Below are 19,325 nucleotides of genomic sequence, written 5' to 3'. Positions count from 1 at the left end.
TGGTGTGAAGCACAAATCACAATGAAGGCATACAATCCTGTACAGATTTATTCTGTAGGTTCTAGGGACTTGGTGCATTTGGAGTCCAAAGGCATGTGATTCACATAGGAAGACACCAATAGTATATATAAACTAGCTATTGAACCCATTCTACGCCCGGGTGGCGAGCATTTATATTGGTATATGGTCTCCATTCTGGTATGTGCTGCTTCCATCCTGTGCCCTAATCTTGTCATGTGCTGCTACCATCTTGCGCCCCCTTCCTGTCATGTGCAGCCCCCATTCTGCACCCCCTACCTGTCATGTGCAGCCCCCATCCTGTGCCCTCATCCTGTCATGTGCTCCTATCCTGCGCTCCAATTCTGGTATGTACTGCCCCAATCCTGGTATGTGCTACTCCAATTCTGCGCCCCATCCTGTCATGTAGTGCTCTCATCCTGCATCCCCATCCTGTCATGTGGTGCTCTCATCCTGTGTCCCCATGCTGTCATGCTGCTCCCATCCTGCGCCCCATTCTCTAATGTGCTCCCATCCTGCACCCCCATTCTGCCATGTGCTGCACCCATTCTGCACCCCCATTCTGTCAACTCTATAGCATAATGCAGCCCCCATAGGCAGACTCTGTAGTATAAGGCAGCTCCCCATAGGCAGACTCTATAGTATAAGCAGCACCCCATAGACAGACCCTGTAGTATAAGGCAGCACCCTATAGGCAGACTCTGTAGTATAAGGCAGCCCCCCATAGGCAGACTCTATAGTATAAGGCAGCACCCCATAGACAGACCCTGTAGTATAAGGCAGCACCCCATAGACAGACCCTGTAGTATAAGGCAGCACCCCACAGGAGACAATGTAGTATAAGGCAGCACCCCCTCTCCCACAGGCAGACCCTGTAGTATAAGGCAGCACCCCCCACAGGCAGACCCTGTAGTATAAGGCAGCACCCCCCACAGGCAGACTCTGTAGTATAAGGCAGCACCCCCACAGGCAGACTCTGTAGTATAAGGTAGCACCCCCACAGGCAGACCCTGTAGTATAAGACAGCACCCCATAGGAAGACTCTGTAGTATAAGGCAGCACCCCATAGGCAGACTCTGCAGTGTAAGGCAGCACCCCATAGGCAAACTCTGTAGTATAATGCAGCACCCCATAGGCCGACTATAGCATAAGGCAGCCACTGTAGGCAGTCTCTGTAGTATAAGGCAGCCCCCATAGGCAGACCCTGTAGTATAAGGCAGCACCCCATAGGCAGACTCTGTAGTATAAGGCAGCACCCCATAGGAAAACTCTGTAGCATAATGCAGCACCCCCATAGGCAGACTCTAGTATAAGGCAGCACCCCATAGGCAGATCCTGTAGTATAAAGCAGCACCCCATAGGCAGACCCTGTAGTATAAGACATCACCCCATAGACAGACCCTGTAGTATAAGGCAGCACCCCATAGGCAGACTCTGTAGTTTTAGGCAGCACCCCATAGGCAAACTCTGTAGTATAATGCAGCACCCCCATAGGCAGACTCTGTAGTACAAGGCATCACCCCCCACAGGCAGACTCTGCAGTATAAGGCAGCACCTCCCCACAGGCAGTCCCTGTAGTATAAGGCATCACCACCCCATAGGCAGACTCTGTAGTACAAGGCAGCACCCCCCACAGGCATACCATGTAGTATAAGGCAGCACCCCCACAGGCAGACCCTGTAGTATAAGGCAGCTCCCCCACAGGCAGACCCTGTAGTATAAGGCAGCACCCCTCCCACAGGCAGACTCAGTAGTATAAGGCAGCACCCCCCACAGGCAGACCCTGTAATATAAGGCAGCCCCCATAAAGAAAAACAATAAATAAATACCACTCTTCTTCCTGGTTCCTGCGCTACTCCCTGCTCCGACTCACCTCCGGACCGCGGGTGCTTGGCAGTGACGTCATCGTGCCCCCGATCAGTGTCGGTGACGTCAGACGCTGACAGGGGGATGATGGGAGATGGCTAGATGCCAATACAGTTGACCCTGCGATGACAGGTGGGGGCCCACTGCTGGCACCCCCGCCTGCTCAGGGGCCCATAGAGGCTGGGCGGAAGAGCAGGGAGATCGATTCTCCCTGCTCTGCCGCAGAATGTATCTGTATCGGCACGCTGTGCACGCCAATACAGTTACAGTAGTGTAGCTCTCGGTGGGCCCCCTCTGAACACCGGGCTTGGGGCGATGGCCTCCTCTGCTCCCCCCCCAGTAGCTACGCTACTGCCGGATGCGTAACTCTGGCACATCGCACTTCCGCAGTCTATAAAGGCTTCGGACAGAGTGACGCTCCTAGCATTTATTATAGATGGCACATGGTAAGTATGGTTCCTATTATACATTGGGGCTAAGGAACTCAGATTGTACCAGTCTGAGAGGTTGCCAATTTTCTTTTTTTGCTTTTCACTGAGTCTACAAAGTTTTCAAGATGGTTTTATTGAATAATAATATATTATAGAAATGAATAATAATGTTTAGCAGTTACATAAATAACTAATGAAGTTCTTCATGACACTGCAGGAAATGCTTTCAGACGGCACACTTTTACTTGGAGGATAATACATCACCAAGAGTAATTTCTGTTCCTCCTGCACCAGTGTTTCCAGTTTCAGGTAAATCTCTGACTTTTCATGTGTCATTATTTTACGTGTTGAATACTTTTACTTTATTACATTGTATGCACTGTTCATAAAACAGTGGGATTTTTTATCAGTTAACTTAAAAAGGTTTTTCTAACATTTCCTCTGTCTTACTTTTCAAGGAGACACTAATTCAGCCTTAGTAAGTCAATGTACGGATGCCTAAATTTAAAGAAAGTCAACCCATATACAGTGGCTTTAAAAAGTATTCACTTCTGTTGACTTTTTTTGTGTTTTGCTACCTCACAACCTGGAAATTCCTTGTGTTTTTGTGAGGGTTTGCACAAGTTTATCTAAAGAACATGCCTACAACTGCTAACATTTGGATTTCTTTCTTTGTATGTGAAGCAAACAACATATAGGACAAAATAGCTGAAAACGTCAGTGTGCATAACTATTCACAGCCCTAACGTCAGTACTTTGTAGAGCCTCCTTTTGCAGCGATTACAGCCGCAAGTTGCTTTGAATAAGTCTCTATGAGCTTTCCACCTCTTGCCACAGGGATTTTTGCCTATTCCTCAAGCAAAACTGCTCCAACTTCTTCAAATTCCTCTGCTGAACAGCAATTTTCAAGTCTCACCACAGATTCTTAATTGGATTAAGGTCTGCCTTTGACTCACTGTGGGGATGGTGTTCTTCGAGTGATGAGCTGTGTTGATTTGGAGACAGACATACCTTGGTGGTCCAAGAGTTAAATTTTGGTCTCATCTGACCATCTTCTTCCTTTCATTTGGGGAGTCTCTCTTTTGGCAAACTTAAAGTGAGCCTTACAATTTTTGTGTGTAAGTAAACACTTTTTTTCTGCACACACACACGCACACGCAAAAGGGGTGAATGAATGCCATTTTTAAGTTATTAGATCCCATAAATTTAATTAATGTCTGTATTTTTCTCAATTCACTTCACCTACTTAGACTATTTAGTCCTGATGCATCGCACACAAATCAGATTAGCCTACGTTCACATTTGCGGTCGGCGCCGCAGCGTCGGGCGCCGCAGCGTCGCCGCATGCGTCATGCGCCCCTATATTTAACATGGGGGCGCATGGACATGCGTCGCACTTGCGTTTTGCGCCGCATGCGTCCCTGCGGCGCCCGCGTCCGGGCGCAGAGGACGCAGCAAGTTGCATTTTTGCTGCGTCCAAAATCAATGAAAAAAAGGACGCATGCGGCGCAAAACGCAGCGTTGTGCATGCGTTTTGCTGCATTTTTGTTTGCGTTGTGCGTTGTGGCGCCGACGCTGTGGCGCACAACGCAAATGTGAACGTAGCCTTACAGAAGTATATAAACACAGGTTGTAATGTAACAAAATAGGTAAAAAGCCAAGAGAAGGGATGAATACTTTTGCAAGCCACTGTATAAGGCTTCCCAACATATCTACTGTCATCATTTTAGCTTAGTTGTTATGTGACTATATGAGACTTTGTAATATGTTTTATTCTGATGATAGTTTTTCCTTCTTTATCCTCTATCAATCAGTAGTTAATTTTACCCTGATCAAAAACAGGCTTCGGAGCCAAAATCTGTTTAGTATACTGAATTATAGTAAATAGTCACAGAAATGGGAGAAGAGGAATAAATCTTCAGTCTAACTCCCTACGTGTCTGAGGCATTATGCTCCAAGTAGAGATGGAAGGCACATGTACTATGGGCATAGGAGTAGCATCTCACAAGGACATAAGAGATAAGCTTACCTCCTTTAGTACGGCATTTTTATTGATAATGTCAGTTACCTTGGCATCTGCACAATCACTGTTATTCTTCTCCAGATACAGGTGTATAAACAATAGTGATATGTACTGTATATGCGAGCCTCGAGTTATGTATTGCTGTGTTTCTACATTCACATATTGTACATTCTTTAAATCCCTTGTTTATTGTGCATTGAACACAATTACTATAAATATAAATGAGCTTTCAGTAATGTGTCTTTGTAGGCTAAGAAATATGTTGAATATATTCTAAGGGCATCAAATATTAACTATTAGTATTGCCTGTTTATTTTAGGCCTTCTAATGCTCAATAACTATCAGTTCACCCTGAATTTAACCCCTGGACCATTTTCCATTTTTTGCCTTTTCGTTTTTTGCTCCCTTTCTTTCCAGACCCATAGCTTTTTAAATTTTTGGTCAGTATGGCCATATGAGGGCTTGTTTTTCGCTGGACAAGTTGTACTTTTGAAAGGCACCATTGCTTTTAACATATAATGTACTGGGAAATGGGAAATAAATTCCAAATGCGGTGAAATTGCAAAAAAAGTGCAATTCCTCAGTTGCTGGGTTTTTTTTTCACCATGTTCACTAAATGCTAAAACTGACCAGCCACTATAATTCTCCAGGTCATTATGAGTTCATAGACACCAAAGATGTATAGGTTCTTTTTTATTTAAGTGGTGTAAAAAAATCCAAACTTTTGTAAAAAAAAAAAAAAAAAAAAATGTGGCACCATATTCTGAGACCTGTAGCGTCTCCATTTTTCGTGATTTTGGTTTGGGTGAGGGCTTATTTTTTGCACGCCATGCTGATGTTTTTATTGATACCATTTTGGTGTAGCTACGATCTTTTGATCGCCAATTATTGCATTTTATTGCAAGGTAGTTGCGACCAAAGAAACTTAATCCTAGCTTTTTGACTTTTTTCTCGTTACGCCGTTTCGCAATCAGGTTAACTCTTTTTTTATATTGATAGATCGGGCAATTCTGAACACGACAATACCAAATATGTGTATATTGGATTTTTTTATTGTTTTATTTTGAATGGGGCGAAAGGGAGGTGATTTGAACTTTTATCTTTTTTTCATTTTTTTATATTTTTAAAAACTTTTTTTTACTTTTTGTATGCTTCAATAGTCTCCATGGTAGACTAGAAGCTGCACTTGTCCGATCGGCTCTGATACATACAAGAGATGATCAGATCGCCTCTATGCAGCAGAAATGCTTACTTGCTATGAGCACCGACCACTGGGCTTTCTGAGATTTTTAGAGCTACGGCTATTTCTTTTTGTTTAAACCTAAACCTGTTTTACTTTTCTCCACAACTTTATCCCTGACTTGTCTGCTGTGTTCCTTGGTTTTCATGATGCTGTTTGATACCTAATGTTCTCAAACGAACCTCTGAGGCCTTCACAGAACACCTGTAGTTATACTGAGAATAAGTTACCCACAGGTGCACTCAATTTACTAATTATGTGACTTCTGGAAGCAATTGGTAACTCGGGATTTTATTTAGGGGTAATGGACTACAGGGGGCTGAATTAATGTATTTCACAATTTTCAGATTTAGATTTTCAAAATACTTAGAAACCTTTTTATCCTATCCTTTACACTTCACAAATGTTTCTGTTGGTATATCAAATAAAATCCCAATAAAACACATATAAGGTCATGGGTGTAAAGTGAAAAAATATGGAAAAGTGCGCAAGGTATGAACACTTTTTCAAGGCACTGTATTATTCGTTCTTCAGGACCAACATTTTTCCTATCTTGAATAAGATGTATAAGAGCCCCCATGCACTCCCTTAAATATTCTTAATAGTGCGGTTAGCACTGTTGCTTTGCAGTGCTGGGGTCCTCAGTTCAAGTCCCACCAAGTATAACATTTATAATAGCTACAAGTTTAACAAGTTTAACATTTATGTTAGCTACATAAGTAGCGTAGCAGGCAGCAGATCTTTGATGGCCAGAATAACATATTATGAGGGTCTTTAAATGTGTTTCTTGAATCCATCAAAGGGCTGCATATCACAGTAATGTTGGTTGACATGACGGAGCATGTACAAATATCACTTTTCCATAAAGCTGTTTTTTATCTGGAATTTTTTTTCTATATTGAAATAAAAGATGAACTGTCAATTAACATATACATACCGTATATTTATTGCTGTTTTTACATAAACGTATTACCTGGTGTAAGTATCACATTTCTTCCAAACCTGATGATTTTTTTCTCTTATTCCTGCATGTCTCCATTCCTGAGATACGTCCCTCTCTTCTTCATATGTAAATGTAGGTTTTTTTAGCCAATTAGGCAAGGTTAGCAACACTTTTTTGGGGAACATGCCTACTTGGCTAACTAGCAAAGTTTACATACAGAAAAAAGGGGGCATATCTCAGGGATAGTGAGGTTGCAGGAACATAAGAAAACAGCGGTATTTGCACTACATAAAAAATGCCAATGTATGGCAAGAGATAGGGCCTCTTTAACAACAGGGTTTAGAATTTAAAAAAACTGAGATCCTTGTTTTTAAAAAAAAAAAAAAAAAAATCAAAGGAAGAAATTTAGAACATTAGTTATAAAATTGCTGATACATAAACATACATATTGCACTACTTTTAAAGATTGTAAAAATACTACAATTCCCCTATAACGCAGGAGAAAATATAGGATAATATACAATGCTCTAAAAAGTAAAGGGAACACTAAAATCCCACATCCTAGATATCACTGAATGAAATATTCCAGTTGTAAATCTTTATTCATTACATAGTGGAATGTGTTGAGAACAATAAAACCTAAAAATGATCAATGTAAATCACAACTAATATCCCATGGAGGTCTGGAGTTGGAATGATGCTCAAAATTAAAGTGGAACATGAAGTTACAGGCTGATCCAACTTCAGTGGAAATGCATCAAGACAAGGAAATGATGCTCAGTAGTAGTGTGTGTGACCTTCACATGCCTGTATGACCTCCCTACAATGCCTGGGCATGCTTCTGATGAGGCGGCAGATGGTCTCCTGAGGGATCTCCTCCCAGACCTGGACTAAAGCATCCTCCAACTCCTGGACAGTCTGTGGTGCAACGTGACGTTGGTGGATGGTGCAAGACATGATGTCCCAGATGTGTTCAAATGGATTCAGGTCTGGGGAACAGGCGAGCCAGTCCATAGCTTCAATGCCTTCATCTTGCAGGAACTGCTGACACACTCCAGCCACATGAGGTCTGGCATTGTCCTGTATTAGGAAGAACTCAGGGCCAACCGCACCAGCATAAGGTCCCACAAGGGGTCTGAGGATCTCATCTCGGTACCTAAAAGCAGTCAGGCTACCTCTGGTGAGCACATGGAGGGCTGTGCAGCCCTCCAAAGAAATGCCACCCCACACCATTACTGACCCACTGCCAAACCGGTCATGCTGAAGGATGTTGCAGGCAGCAGATCGCTCTCCATGGCGTCTCCAGACTGTCACGTCTGTCACATGTGCTCAGTGTGAACCTGCTTTCATCTGTGAAGAGCACAGGGCGCCATGTTATGACCCCAGTGGACAGGGTCTCAGAGGAACGTGTAAGTCTGCGAGATTCAAAAATCCAGCTCATAGGGCTGTGGTAACTGGGTTGACCAAATAGCTACTCCTAACGCCAACACTAGAAGTAGCCGGGGATCATGCCTACGGTGATCGCTAGATGACTCGCGCCAGCCGGAGAATCTAACTACCCCTAGGAGAAGAAAACAAAGACCTCTCTTGCCTCCAGAGAAAGGGACCCCAAAGCAAGATACAAGCCCCCCACAAATAATAACGGTGAGGTAAGAGGAAATGACAAACACAGAAATGAACCAGGTTCAGCAAAGAGAGGCCAGCTTACTAATAGCAGAATATAGCAAGATAACTTATCTGGTCAACAAAAACCCTATAAAAATCCACGCTGGAGATTCAAGAACCCCCGAACCGTCTAACGGTCCGGGGGGAGAACACCAGCCCCCTAGAGCTTCCAGCAAAGGTCAGGATACAGATTGGAACAAGCTGGACAAAAATACCAAACAAAACAAAAGCAAAAAGCAAGAAAGCAGACTTAGCTTGAAATACAGGAACCCGGATCATAGGACAAGAGCACAACAGATTAGCTCTGATTTCAACGATGCCAGGCATTGAACTGAAGGTCCAGGGAGCTAATATAGCAACGCCCCTGAACTAACGGCCCAGGTGAGGATATAGGAAAAGACAGAAGCTCCAGAGTCAAATCACTAATGACCACTAGAGGGAGCAAAAAGCAAAATCACAACAGCGCCAGTGGTGAATTTGCCAATCCTTGTGTTCTGTGGCAAATGCCAAGCGTCCTGCACGGTGTTGGGTTGTGAGCACAACCCCCATCTGTGGACGTCGGGCACTCAGACCATCCTCATGGAGTCAGTTTCTAACCGTTTGTGCCGACACATGCACATTTGTAGCCTGCTGGAGGTCATTTTGCATGGCTCTGTGTTATGGTTCTCAATGGCAAGAGAACATAGCCCAGCAAACATACGAACTAGCTCTTGGAAGGATGGAAACTAAACTGACCATGAACTAAACCTGCCGCACAACTAACAGTAGCCGGGTAGCGTAGCCTGCGTTTTATCCCTAGACACCCAGCGCCGGCCGGAGGACTAACTAATCCTGGCAGAGGAAAATATAGTCCTGGCTCACCTCTAGAGAAATTTCCCCGAAAGGCAGACAGAGGCCCCCACAAATATTGGCGGTGATTTTAGATGAAATGACAAACGTAGTATGAAAATAGGTTTAGCAAAATTGAGGTCCGCTTACTAGATAGCAGGAAGACAGAAAGGGCACTTTCATGGTCAGCTGAAAACCCTATCAAAATACCATCCTGAAATTACTTTAAGACTCTAGTATTAACTCATAACATCAGAGTGGCAATTTCAGATCACAAGAGCTTTCCAGACACAGAAACGAAACTACAGCTGTGAACTGGAACAAAATGCAAAAACAAACAAGGACTAAGTCCAACTTAGCTGGGAGTTGTCTAGCAGCAGGAACATGCACAGAAAGGCTTCTGATTACAATGTTGACCGGCATGGAAGTGACAGAGGAGCAAGGCTAAATAGCGACTCCCACATCCTGATGGAAACAGGTGAACAGAGAGGATGATGCACACCAGTTCAATTCCACCAGTGGCCACCGGGGGAGCCCAAAATCCAATTTCACAACAGTACCCCCCCCTCAAGGAGGGGGCACCGAACCCTCACCAGAACCACCAGGGCGATCAGGATGAGCCCTATGAAAGGCACGGACCAAATCGGAGGCATGAACATCAGAGGCAGTCACCCAAGAATTATCCTCCTGACCGTATCCCTTCCATTTGACCAGATACTGGAGTTTCCGTCTGGAAACACGGGAGTCCAAGATTTTTTCCACAACGTACTCCAACTCGCCCTCAACCAACACCGGAGCAGGAGGCTCAACGGAAGGCACAACCGGTACCTCATACCTGCGCAATAATGACCGATGAAAAACATTATGAATAGAAAAAGATGCAGGGAGGTCCAAACGGAAGGACACAGGGTTAAGAATCTCCAATATCTTGTACGGGCCGATGAACCGAGGCTTAAACTTGGGAGAAGAAACCCTCATAGGGACAAAACGAGAAGACAACCACACCAAGTCCCCAACACAAAGCCGAGGACCAACCCGACGCCGGCGGTTGGCAAAAAGCTGAGTCTTCTCCTGGGACAACTTCAAATTGTCCACTACCTGCCCCCAAATCTGATGCAACCTCTCCACCACAGCATCCACTCCAGGACAATCCGAAGATTCCACCTGACCAGAAGAAAATCGAGGATGAAACCCCGAATTACAGAAAAAGGGAGACACCAAGGTGGCAGAACTGGCCCGATTATTGAGGGCAAACTCCGCTAAAGGCAAAAAAGCAACCCAATCATCCTGATCTGCAGACACAAAACACCTCAAATATGTCTCCAAGGTCTGATTCGTCCGCTCGGTCTGGCCATTAGTCTGAGGATGGAAAGCAGACGAGAAAGACAAATCTATGCCCATCCTAGCACAGAATGCTCGCCAAACTCTAGACACGAATTGGGTACCTCTGTCAGAAACGATATTCTCCGGAATACCATGCAAACGGACCACATTTTGAAAAAACAGAGGAACCAACTCGGAAGAAGAAGGCAACTTAGGCAGGGGAACCAAATGGACCATCTTAGAGAAACGATCACACACCACCCAGATGACAGACATCTTCTGAGAAACAGGAAGATCCGAAATAAAATCCATCGAGATGTGCGTCCAGGGCCTCTTCGGGATAGGCAAGGGCAACAACAATCCACTAGCCCGAGAACAACAAGGCTTGGCCCGAGCACAAACGTCACAAGACTGCACGAAGCCTCGCACATCTCGAGACAGGGAAGGCCACCAGAAGGACCTTGCCACCAAATCCCTGGTACCAAAGATTCCAGGATGACCTGCCAACGCAGAAGAATGAACCTCAGAAATGACTTTACTGGTCCAATCATCAGGAACAAACAGTCTACCAGGTGGGCAACGATCAGGTCTATCCGCCTGAAACTCCTGCAAGGCCCGCCGCAGGTCTGGAGAAACGGCAGACAATATCACTCCATCCTTAAGGATACCTGTAGGTTCAGAATTACCAGGGGAGTCAGGCTCAAAACTCCTAGAAAGGGCATCCGCCTTAACATTCTTAGAACCCGGCAGGTAGGACACCACAAAATTAAACCGAGAGAAAAACAACGACCAGCGCGCCTGTCTAGGATTCAGGCGTCTGGCGGACTCAAGATAAATTAGATTTTTGTGGTCAGTCAATACCACCACCTGATGTCTAGCCCCCTCAAGCCAATGACGCCACTCCTCAAAAGCCCACTTCATGGCCAAAAGCTCCCGATTCCCAACATCATAATTCCGCTCGGCGGGCGAAAATTTACGCGAGAAAAAAGCACAAGGTCTCATCACGGAGCAATCGGAACTTCTCTGCGACAAAACCGCCCCAGCTCCGATTTCAGAAGCGTCGACCTCAACCTGAAAAGGAAGAGCAACATCAGGCTGACGCAACACAGGGGCGGAAGAAAAGCGGCGCTTAAGCTCCCGAAAGGCCTCCACAGCAGCAGGGGACCAATCAGCAACATCAGCACCCTTCTTAGTCAAATCAGTCAATGGTTTAACAACATCAGAAAAACCAGCAATAAATCGACGATAAAAGTTAGCAAAGCCCAAAAATTTCTGAAGACTCTTAAGAGAAGAGGGTTGCGTCCAATCACAAATAGCCTGAACCTTGACAGGATCCATCTCGATGGAAGAGGGGGAAAAAATATATCCCAAAAAGGAAATCTTTTGAACCCCAAAAACGCACTTAGAACCCTTCACACACAAGGAATTAGACCGCAAAACCTGAAAAACCCTCCTGACCTGCTGGACATGAGAGTCCCAGTCATCCGAAAAAATCAAAATATCATCCAGATACACAATCATAAATTTATCCAAATAATCACGGAAAATGTCATGCATAAAGGACTGAAAGACTGAAGGGGCATTTGAAAGACCAAAAGGCATCACCAAATACTCAAAGTGGCCCTCGGGCGTATTAAATGCGGTTTTCCACTCATCCCCCTGCTTAATTCGCACCAAATTATACGCCCCACGAAGATCTATCTTAGAGAACCACTTGGCCCCCTTTATGCGAGCAAACAAATCAGTCAGCAGTGGCAACGGATATTGATATTTAACCGTGATTTTATTCAAAAGCCGATAATCAATGCACGGCCTCAAAGAGCCATCTTTCTTAGCCACAAAGAAAAAACCGGCTCCTAAGGGAGATGACGAAGGACGAATATGTCCCTTTTCCAAGGACTCCTTTATATATTCTCGCATAGCAGCATGTTCAGGCACAGACAGATTAAATAAACGACCCTTAGGGTATTTACTACCCGGAATCAAATCTATGGCACAATCGCACTCCCGGTGCGGAGGTAATGAACCAAGCTTAGGTTCTTCAAAAACGTCACGATATTCAGTCAAGAATTCAGGAATCTCAGAGGGAATAGATGATGAAATGGAAACCACAGGTACGTCCCCATGCGTCCCCTTACATCCCCAGCTTAACACAGACATAGCTTTCCAGTCAAGGACTGGGTTATGAGATTGCAGCCATGGCAATCCAAGCACCAACACATCATGTAGGTTATACAGCACAAGAAAGCGAATAATCTCCTGGTGATCCGGATTAATCCGCATAGTTACTTGTGTCCAGTATTGTGGTTTATTGCTAGCCAATGGGGTGGAGTCAATCCCCTTCAGGGGTATAGGAGTTTCAAGAGGCTCCAAATCATACCCACAGCGTTTGGCAAAGGACCAATCCATAAGACTCAAAGCGGCGCCAGAGTCGACATAGGCATCCGCGGTAATAGATGATAAAGAACAAATCAGGGTCACAGATAGAATAAACTTAGACTGTAAAGTGCCAATTGAAACAGACTTATCAAGCTTCTTAGTACGCTTAGAGCATGCTGATATAACATGAGTTGAATCACCGCAATAGAAGCACAACCCATTTTTTCGTCTAAAATTCTGCCGTTCACTTCTGGACAGAATTCTATCACATTGCATATTCTCTGGCGTCTTCTCAGTAGACACCGCCAAATGGTGCACAGGTTTGCGCTCCCGCAGACGCCTATCGATCTGGATAGCCATTGTCATGGACTCATTCAGACCCGCAGGCACAGGGAACCCCACCATAACATCCTTAATGGCATCAGAGAGACCCTCTCTGAAATTCGCCGCCATTTACGGAATTTCTGGCAGTATATTTCAGCTTCGTCTTGCCCCTGAGATAGGGACATCAAGGCCTTTTCCGCCTGAAGTTCTAACTGAGGTTCCTCATAAAGCAACCCCAAGGCCAGAAAAAACGCATCCACATTGAGCAACGCAGGATCCCCTGGAGCCAATGCAAAAGCCCAATCCTGAGGGTCGCCCCGAAGCAGAGAAATCACAATCCTGACCTGCTGAGCAGGATCTCCAGCAGAGCGAGATTTCAGGGACAAAAACAACTTGCAATTATTTTTGAAATTTTGAAAGCAAGATCTATTCCCCGAGAAAAATTCAGGCAAAGGAATTCTAGGTTCAGATATAGGAACATGAACAACAAAATCTTGTAAGTTTTGAACTTTCGTGGTGAGATTATTCAAACCTGCAGCTAAACTCTGAATATCCATTTTAAACAGGTGAACACAGAGCCATTCCAGGATTAGAAGGAGAGAGAGAGAGAAAGGCTGCAATATAGGCAGACTTGCAAGAGATTCAATTACAAGCACACTCAGAACTGAGAAAAAAAAAAAAAATCTTCAGCAGACTTCTCTTTTCTCTCCTTTCTCTGTCAATTAATTTAACCCTTTTAGGCCGGTCAAACTGTTATGGTTCTCAATGGCAAGAGAACATAGCCCAGCAAACATACGAACTAGCTCTTGGAAGGATGGAAACTAAACTGACCATGAACTAAACCTGCCGCACAACTAACAGTAGCCGGGTAGCGTAGCCTGCGTTTTATCCCTAGACGCCCAGCGCCGGCCGGAGGACTAACTAATCCTGGCAGAGGAAAATATAGTCCTGGCTCACCTCTAGAGAAATTTCCCCGAAAGGCAGACAGAGGCCCCCACAAATATTGGCGGTGATTTTAGATGAAATGACAAACGTAGTATGAAAATAGGTTTAGCAAAATTGAGGTCCGCTTACTAGATAGCAGGAAGACAGAAAGGGCACTTTCATGGTCAGCTGAAAACCCTATCAAAATACCATCCTGAAATTACTTTAAGACTCTAGTATTAACTCATAACATCAGAGTGGCAATTTCAGATCACAAGAGCTTTCCAGACACAGAAACGAAACTACAGCTGTGAACTGGAACAAAATGCAAAAACAAACAAGGACTAAGTCCAACTTAGCTGGGAGTTGTCTAGCAGCAGGAACATGCACAGAAAGGCTTCTGATTACAATGATGACCGGCATGGAAGTGACAGAGGAGCAAGGCTAAATAGCGACTCCCACATCCTGATGGAAACAGGTGAAGAGAGAGGATGATGCACACCAGTTCAATTCCACCAGTGGCCACCGGGGGAGCCCAAAATCCAATTTCACAACAGCTCTGGCAGTGCTCCTCCTGTTCCTCCTTGCACAAAGGCGGAGGTAGCGGTCCTGCTGCTGGGTTATTGCCCTCCTATGGCCCCCTCCATGTCTCCTGGTGTACTGGCCTGTCTCCTGGTAGCGCCTCCAGCCCCTGGACACTATACTGATAGACACAGCAAACCTTCTTGCCACAGCTCACATTGATGTGCCATCCTGGATGAGCTGTACTACATGAGCCACTTGTGTGGGTTGTAGAGTCCGTCTCATACTACCATGAGTGTGAAGGCACAACCAACATTCAAAAGTGACGAAAACATCAGCCAGAAAGCATTGGTACTGAGATGTGGTCTGTGGTCCCCACCTGCAGAACCACTCCTTTATTGAGTGTGTCTTGATAATTGCCAATAATTTCCATCTGTCCCATTTGTACAACAGCATGTGAAATTGATTGTCAAACAGTGTTGCTTCCTAAGTGGACAGTTTGATTTAATAGAAGTTGGATTTACTTGGAGTTATATTCTGTTGTTTAAGTGTTCCCTTTATTTTTTTGAGCAGTGTATAATTCTGTATTTTCTGATTGACCAGAATGTTAAGAAGTAACCATCTAGACACAATAGACTGCCCTGGTGGGAATCTGTGGCCCGTCTAGATGATTCCTGCCTCTATTTATTGAGATCACAATACATAAGTCTTCCTTGATGTCACCTATTTTGCTAATTAAACTACAATCTCGATGGGAGAACTTTTTGGCAACTTCCAGCTATTTATTGAAGTTACTTCTTTGTAGTTATGCAAACTTTATTTCCGATACACATGAAATCTATTTCTCAAGCTTTTGCATTTAATATCGACTGTCTACTAGTTAATATTTATTTATTGGATTGCACAGCTGCTTTCCTGAGCGAATCCTTCATTTAGCTGTTATTGCTTGTTACTGTATTTGAAACTAATTATAAAACACACACCTGCTGCCAGATGCCGCCTTTTAAGTGTGAAGGTGGAATTGCACATATGTAGATTTTTTTTCTTTTAGGCTTTCAAGATAATTCAATTTTAGTATTCATTTCCACTCATCTATGAAATAGAACAGATGGGCGCTAATATCATATCAACAAATTCTTGTTATCTAAAGACTAAGTTATTAGGTGGTCTAAATGGTGAACATCTGTTGATGTAAATAACAGCTCTGCATTAATACGTTGATGTATCTTTGTCAAAGAAACACTTATTAATATACATACTGTGAAATGATATTTCATGCATTCATTTTCTAAACTCTCTTCTTCTTAACTATCCAGAAGAAGTAGAAGTACAGATGTGAAATGTTTTGGGACATGTTTGGACGTTTAAGTTGGAAAAGTCTACGGATCTCATCAGAGACCAAAGCTTTTGGCCATCAGTAGTCTATTTTCTTTTAGTGGACCATTCAACCTTGTTTGACATTGTCCAAGATTTTCATCTCACACACGGAGTCATTCGATTTTTCAAATTACAACAGGTTGCTTTCATTGAGGACGTTGATTGAGGACGTCTTGTAAATGTTCACAAAGAGTTAAAATAAACTCTGACAAATCATAACCATCACTTCTTGCCAGTATTATGCAAGCACTTTCCCTCAAAACATCAGTGCCAAGAGGACTGTTGGACGAGAGCTCTCTAATTATTTACCAGTTGACTTCACCATCTGGAACTTTGGGTTGTATTCCAAGCAGGTCAATATCTGTTTAGAACTCGTATGTTTTTATTGTGTTTTTGCCACAGTTCCATTTCTACTGCTGTATACTCTGGACATGTAAACATTTGGCAACGGGCACTTTGTTCATTCGGTGATACCACAGTTCACATTACAAGCCCCATACTATCATGAACTTTATGAACTTACTAATAGATTGCAAAAATCCACTAAAGTATAAGTTGATGGAAATGACTAACAAAACTTTGCTCAAAAATAAATTGATGTTAGGATTTCTGTAAAAGAAGCCAAATCTACATAGGTGACAATAAAATAAAATAGATGCAAAAATAGTTAATAAACTGTTCAATAATCCAGATCAGTGATTTCCAACTTAATTACCATGGGACAATGCCTGAAATATGTTTCCGAACCATATGCTACATCTATATACATTCCTACTTCAAAAAAGCCTGATGTAAGAAGTCTTTTGGTGCAGGCTGACATCAATTAACACTCACTACTGTACTTGATGCCACCCTCGGAGAAATACCTTACTAGGTTTCAAGGAACCAAGTAGTAACTAGATAATAGGTTTATATACGGTATGTAAAAGAGAAATTTATATTTGCACTAAGGGTACCGTCACACAGTACCATTTTAATCGCTACGACGGCACGATCCGTGACGTCGCAGCGATCGTATGATTATCGCTCCAGCGTCGTAGACTGCGGTCACACGTTGCAATCACGGCGCTGGAGCGATGCCGAAGTCCCCGGTAACCAGGGTAAACATCGGGTAACTAAGCGCAGGGCCGCGCTTAGTAACCCGATGTTTACCCTGGTTACCAGCGTAAACGTTAAAAAAACAAACAGTACATACTTACATTCCGGTGTCTGTCCCCGGCGTTCTGCTTCTCTCCACTGTGTAAGCGCCATAGCCGGAAAGCACAGCGGTGACGTCAGGCGTCACCGCTGTGCTCGCTTTCCGGCTGGCAGACGCTCACACAGTGCAGAGAAGCTGAGACGCCGGGGACAGACACCGGAATGTAAGTATGTACTGTTTGGTTTTTTTACGTTTACGCTGGTAACCACGATAAACATCGGGTTACTAAGCGCGGCCCTGCGCTTAGTTACCCGATGTTTACCCTGGTTACAAGCGAACACATCGCTGGATCGCTGTCACACACAACGATCCAGCGATGTCAGCGGGTGATCAAGCGACGAAAGAAAGTTCCATACGATCTGCTACGACGTACGATTCTCAGCAGGATCCCTGATCGCTGCTGCGTGTCAGACACTGCGATATCGTAACGATATCGCTAGAACGTCACGAATCGTACCGTCGTAGCGATCAAAATGGTACTGTGTGACGGTACCCTAAGAAACTGAGAACACTTTAAAAAAAAAAAATCCAACCTAATATGTAAATAAAACTATGCAATATAAAAGGAAGAGAAAACCTTGATACTCAGATAAAACCAAAAAAGAAAATATCAAATTTTCCCAGAGGGGCGTCTGTTACTAGCCGGAACTTGCTCTGGACCCTGGTTATGATGCCATACCATGGTGGACATTGAACCACGTTCAAACAAGAGGACCTACACACCATAAGAACTGCTCTCAGTTGGGACCATCATTCATACGCCGCTATCCTTTTTCAGAGAGGAAATTTGATATTTTCTTTTTTGGTTTTATCTGAGTATCAAGGTTTTCTCTTCCTTTGATATTGCATAGTTTTATTTCCATATTAGGTTGGATTTTTTTTAAAGTGTTGTCAGTTTATTAGCGCAAATATAAATTTCTCTTTTACAAATCGTTTTATACTGGACAAATAGGGTGGTATTGTCCCTTTATTTGCTGCAGAGACTCGAGACTGTGTGCTGCGCCCTTAGGCCTCTTTCACACTTCCGTCTTTCAGCTCCTGTCGAGATACGTCAATTTTTGAGAATGCATTTTCTCATAGACTTGTATTTGGGACGGATTGTGACAGATGGCCATCCGTTTCATCCATCGTGCACTGGATCCTGCGTAAAAAAAACGGTCCGTCGGGCAGAGAAAATGTTCAGAGGAACGTTTTTTCTGCACGGCGGAAAATCGGTCAGCGACACATCCTGCGCTGCCCATCACTGGCTACAATGGAAGCCTATGGATGCAGGATCCGTCGCTGACCGTCACACACAGGAATCCAGCGACATATCACCTTTTTTCCCTCTGAGCATGCCTGGAAGGATTTTCAAGGCTGGGGAAAAATCTGTTCTCTCTCTCTCTCTCTCTCGTCCCATTTCTACACCGGAAAACCTCAGCCGACGCATCCGTCAAAACACTCAGTTGTATCACTATTTTATCAACATCCGTCGGCACGTCTTCCCAACGCATTAGGACCGGACACTGCCGACGGAAGTGTGAAAGAAGCCTTAGTTGCTTATTTATATTTTATATACAGTATGTCATTGCTAAAACTGTGCAGTAAAACTCATCAGTTTGTTATATGCATTAATTGACATGGAGAGATAATGACCAATAAGAACATATTTTTTCTTTGATACTTTTAAGATGATGTTGGAGCCATACCTTTGAAGCAGTTCCCGAAACATGTTGCAGACCTCCATGCAAGCAGTGGCTTCACAGAAGAGTTTGAGGTACACTTTACCATGATTGAAATTGGCCCTTATGTTTATGATTGCCATAAATATATATATATATATATATATATATATATATATATATATATACTGTGTGTGTATATATATATATATATATATATATATATATATATATATATATATACTGTTAAATAAATTTACAGTAAGTGGGTGCCATTCTATATTTTATGTTAAGCCTCATTCACATGTCTGTGTTACACATGTACAACATTCTGTTGGTATTTTTCACAGATAGAACACACACACATTATTGTACAGGGGGCTGTTAATGGGTCCTTTTTTTTTTTTTTTTTCGAAGACTGATGACCTCCAAAAAAAAGCATTTACGTTTCTGATCCAATTAACGAATCAAACTTGCACGTTCATGTGAATTAATGCTGTTGTCATCCTAGTTGTATCTTAGTGCTGTTCATTTTTCACTAACTTTTCTATCTATTTATATATCTATTATTTATCTATATATTGTCTTTCTATCTATATATTA

The 19,325-nt window shown here is 43.5% G+C and overlaps 1 protein-coding gene and 1 long non-coding RNA gene across 9 annotated transcripts in view; one reads left to right on the top strand and one right to left on the bottom strand.

The window, feature by feature from the left end:
- PTPRZ1 (protein tyrosine phosphatase receptor type Z1) overlaps positions 1 to 19,325 on the top strand; it is a 307,734-nt gene that overhangs the window by 227,230 nt on the left and 61,179 nt on the right. For all 8 annotated transcript variants that reach the window (XM_077264975.1, XM_077264974.1, XM_077264973.1 and 5 more), the window contains 2 exons: positions 2,533 to 2,624; positions 18,732 to 18,817. In XM_077264975.1, coding sequence (XP_077121090.1) covers positions 2,533 to 2,624; positions 18,732 to 18,817 — 178 coding nt within the window. The remainder of the gene's footprint in view (positions 1 to 2,532; positions 2,625 to 18,731; positions 18,818 to 19,325) is intronic.
- LOC143776056 (uncharacterized) lies at positions 1,902 to 5,066 on the bottom strand. Its single transcript, XR_013215760.1, has 3 exons — positions 3,927 to 5,066; positions 3,063 to 3,605; positions 1,902 to 2,756 (listed from the first exon to the last, which is right to left on the bottom strand). It is a non-coding gene; the product is annotated as an uncharacterized LOC143776056 (long non-coding RNA).

The sequence above is a fragment of the Ranitomeya variabilis genome, chromosome 5, assembly GCF_051348905.1.
Source record: "Ranitomeya variabilis isolate aRanVar5 chromosome 5, aRanVar5.hap1, whole genome shotgun sequence".
Lineage (NCBI taxonomy): Eukaryota > Metazoa > Chordata > Amphibia > Anura > Dendrobatidae > Ranitomeya > Ranitomeya variabilis.
This window is presented reverse-complemented; position numbering and strand designations above follow the sequence as displayed.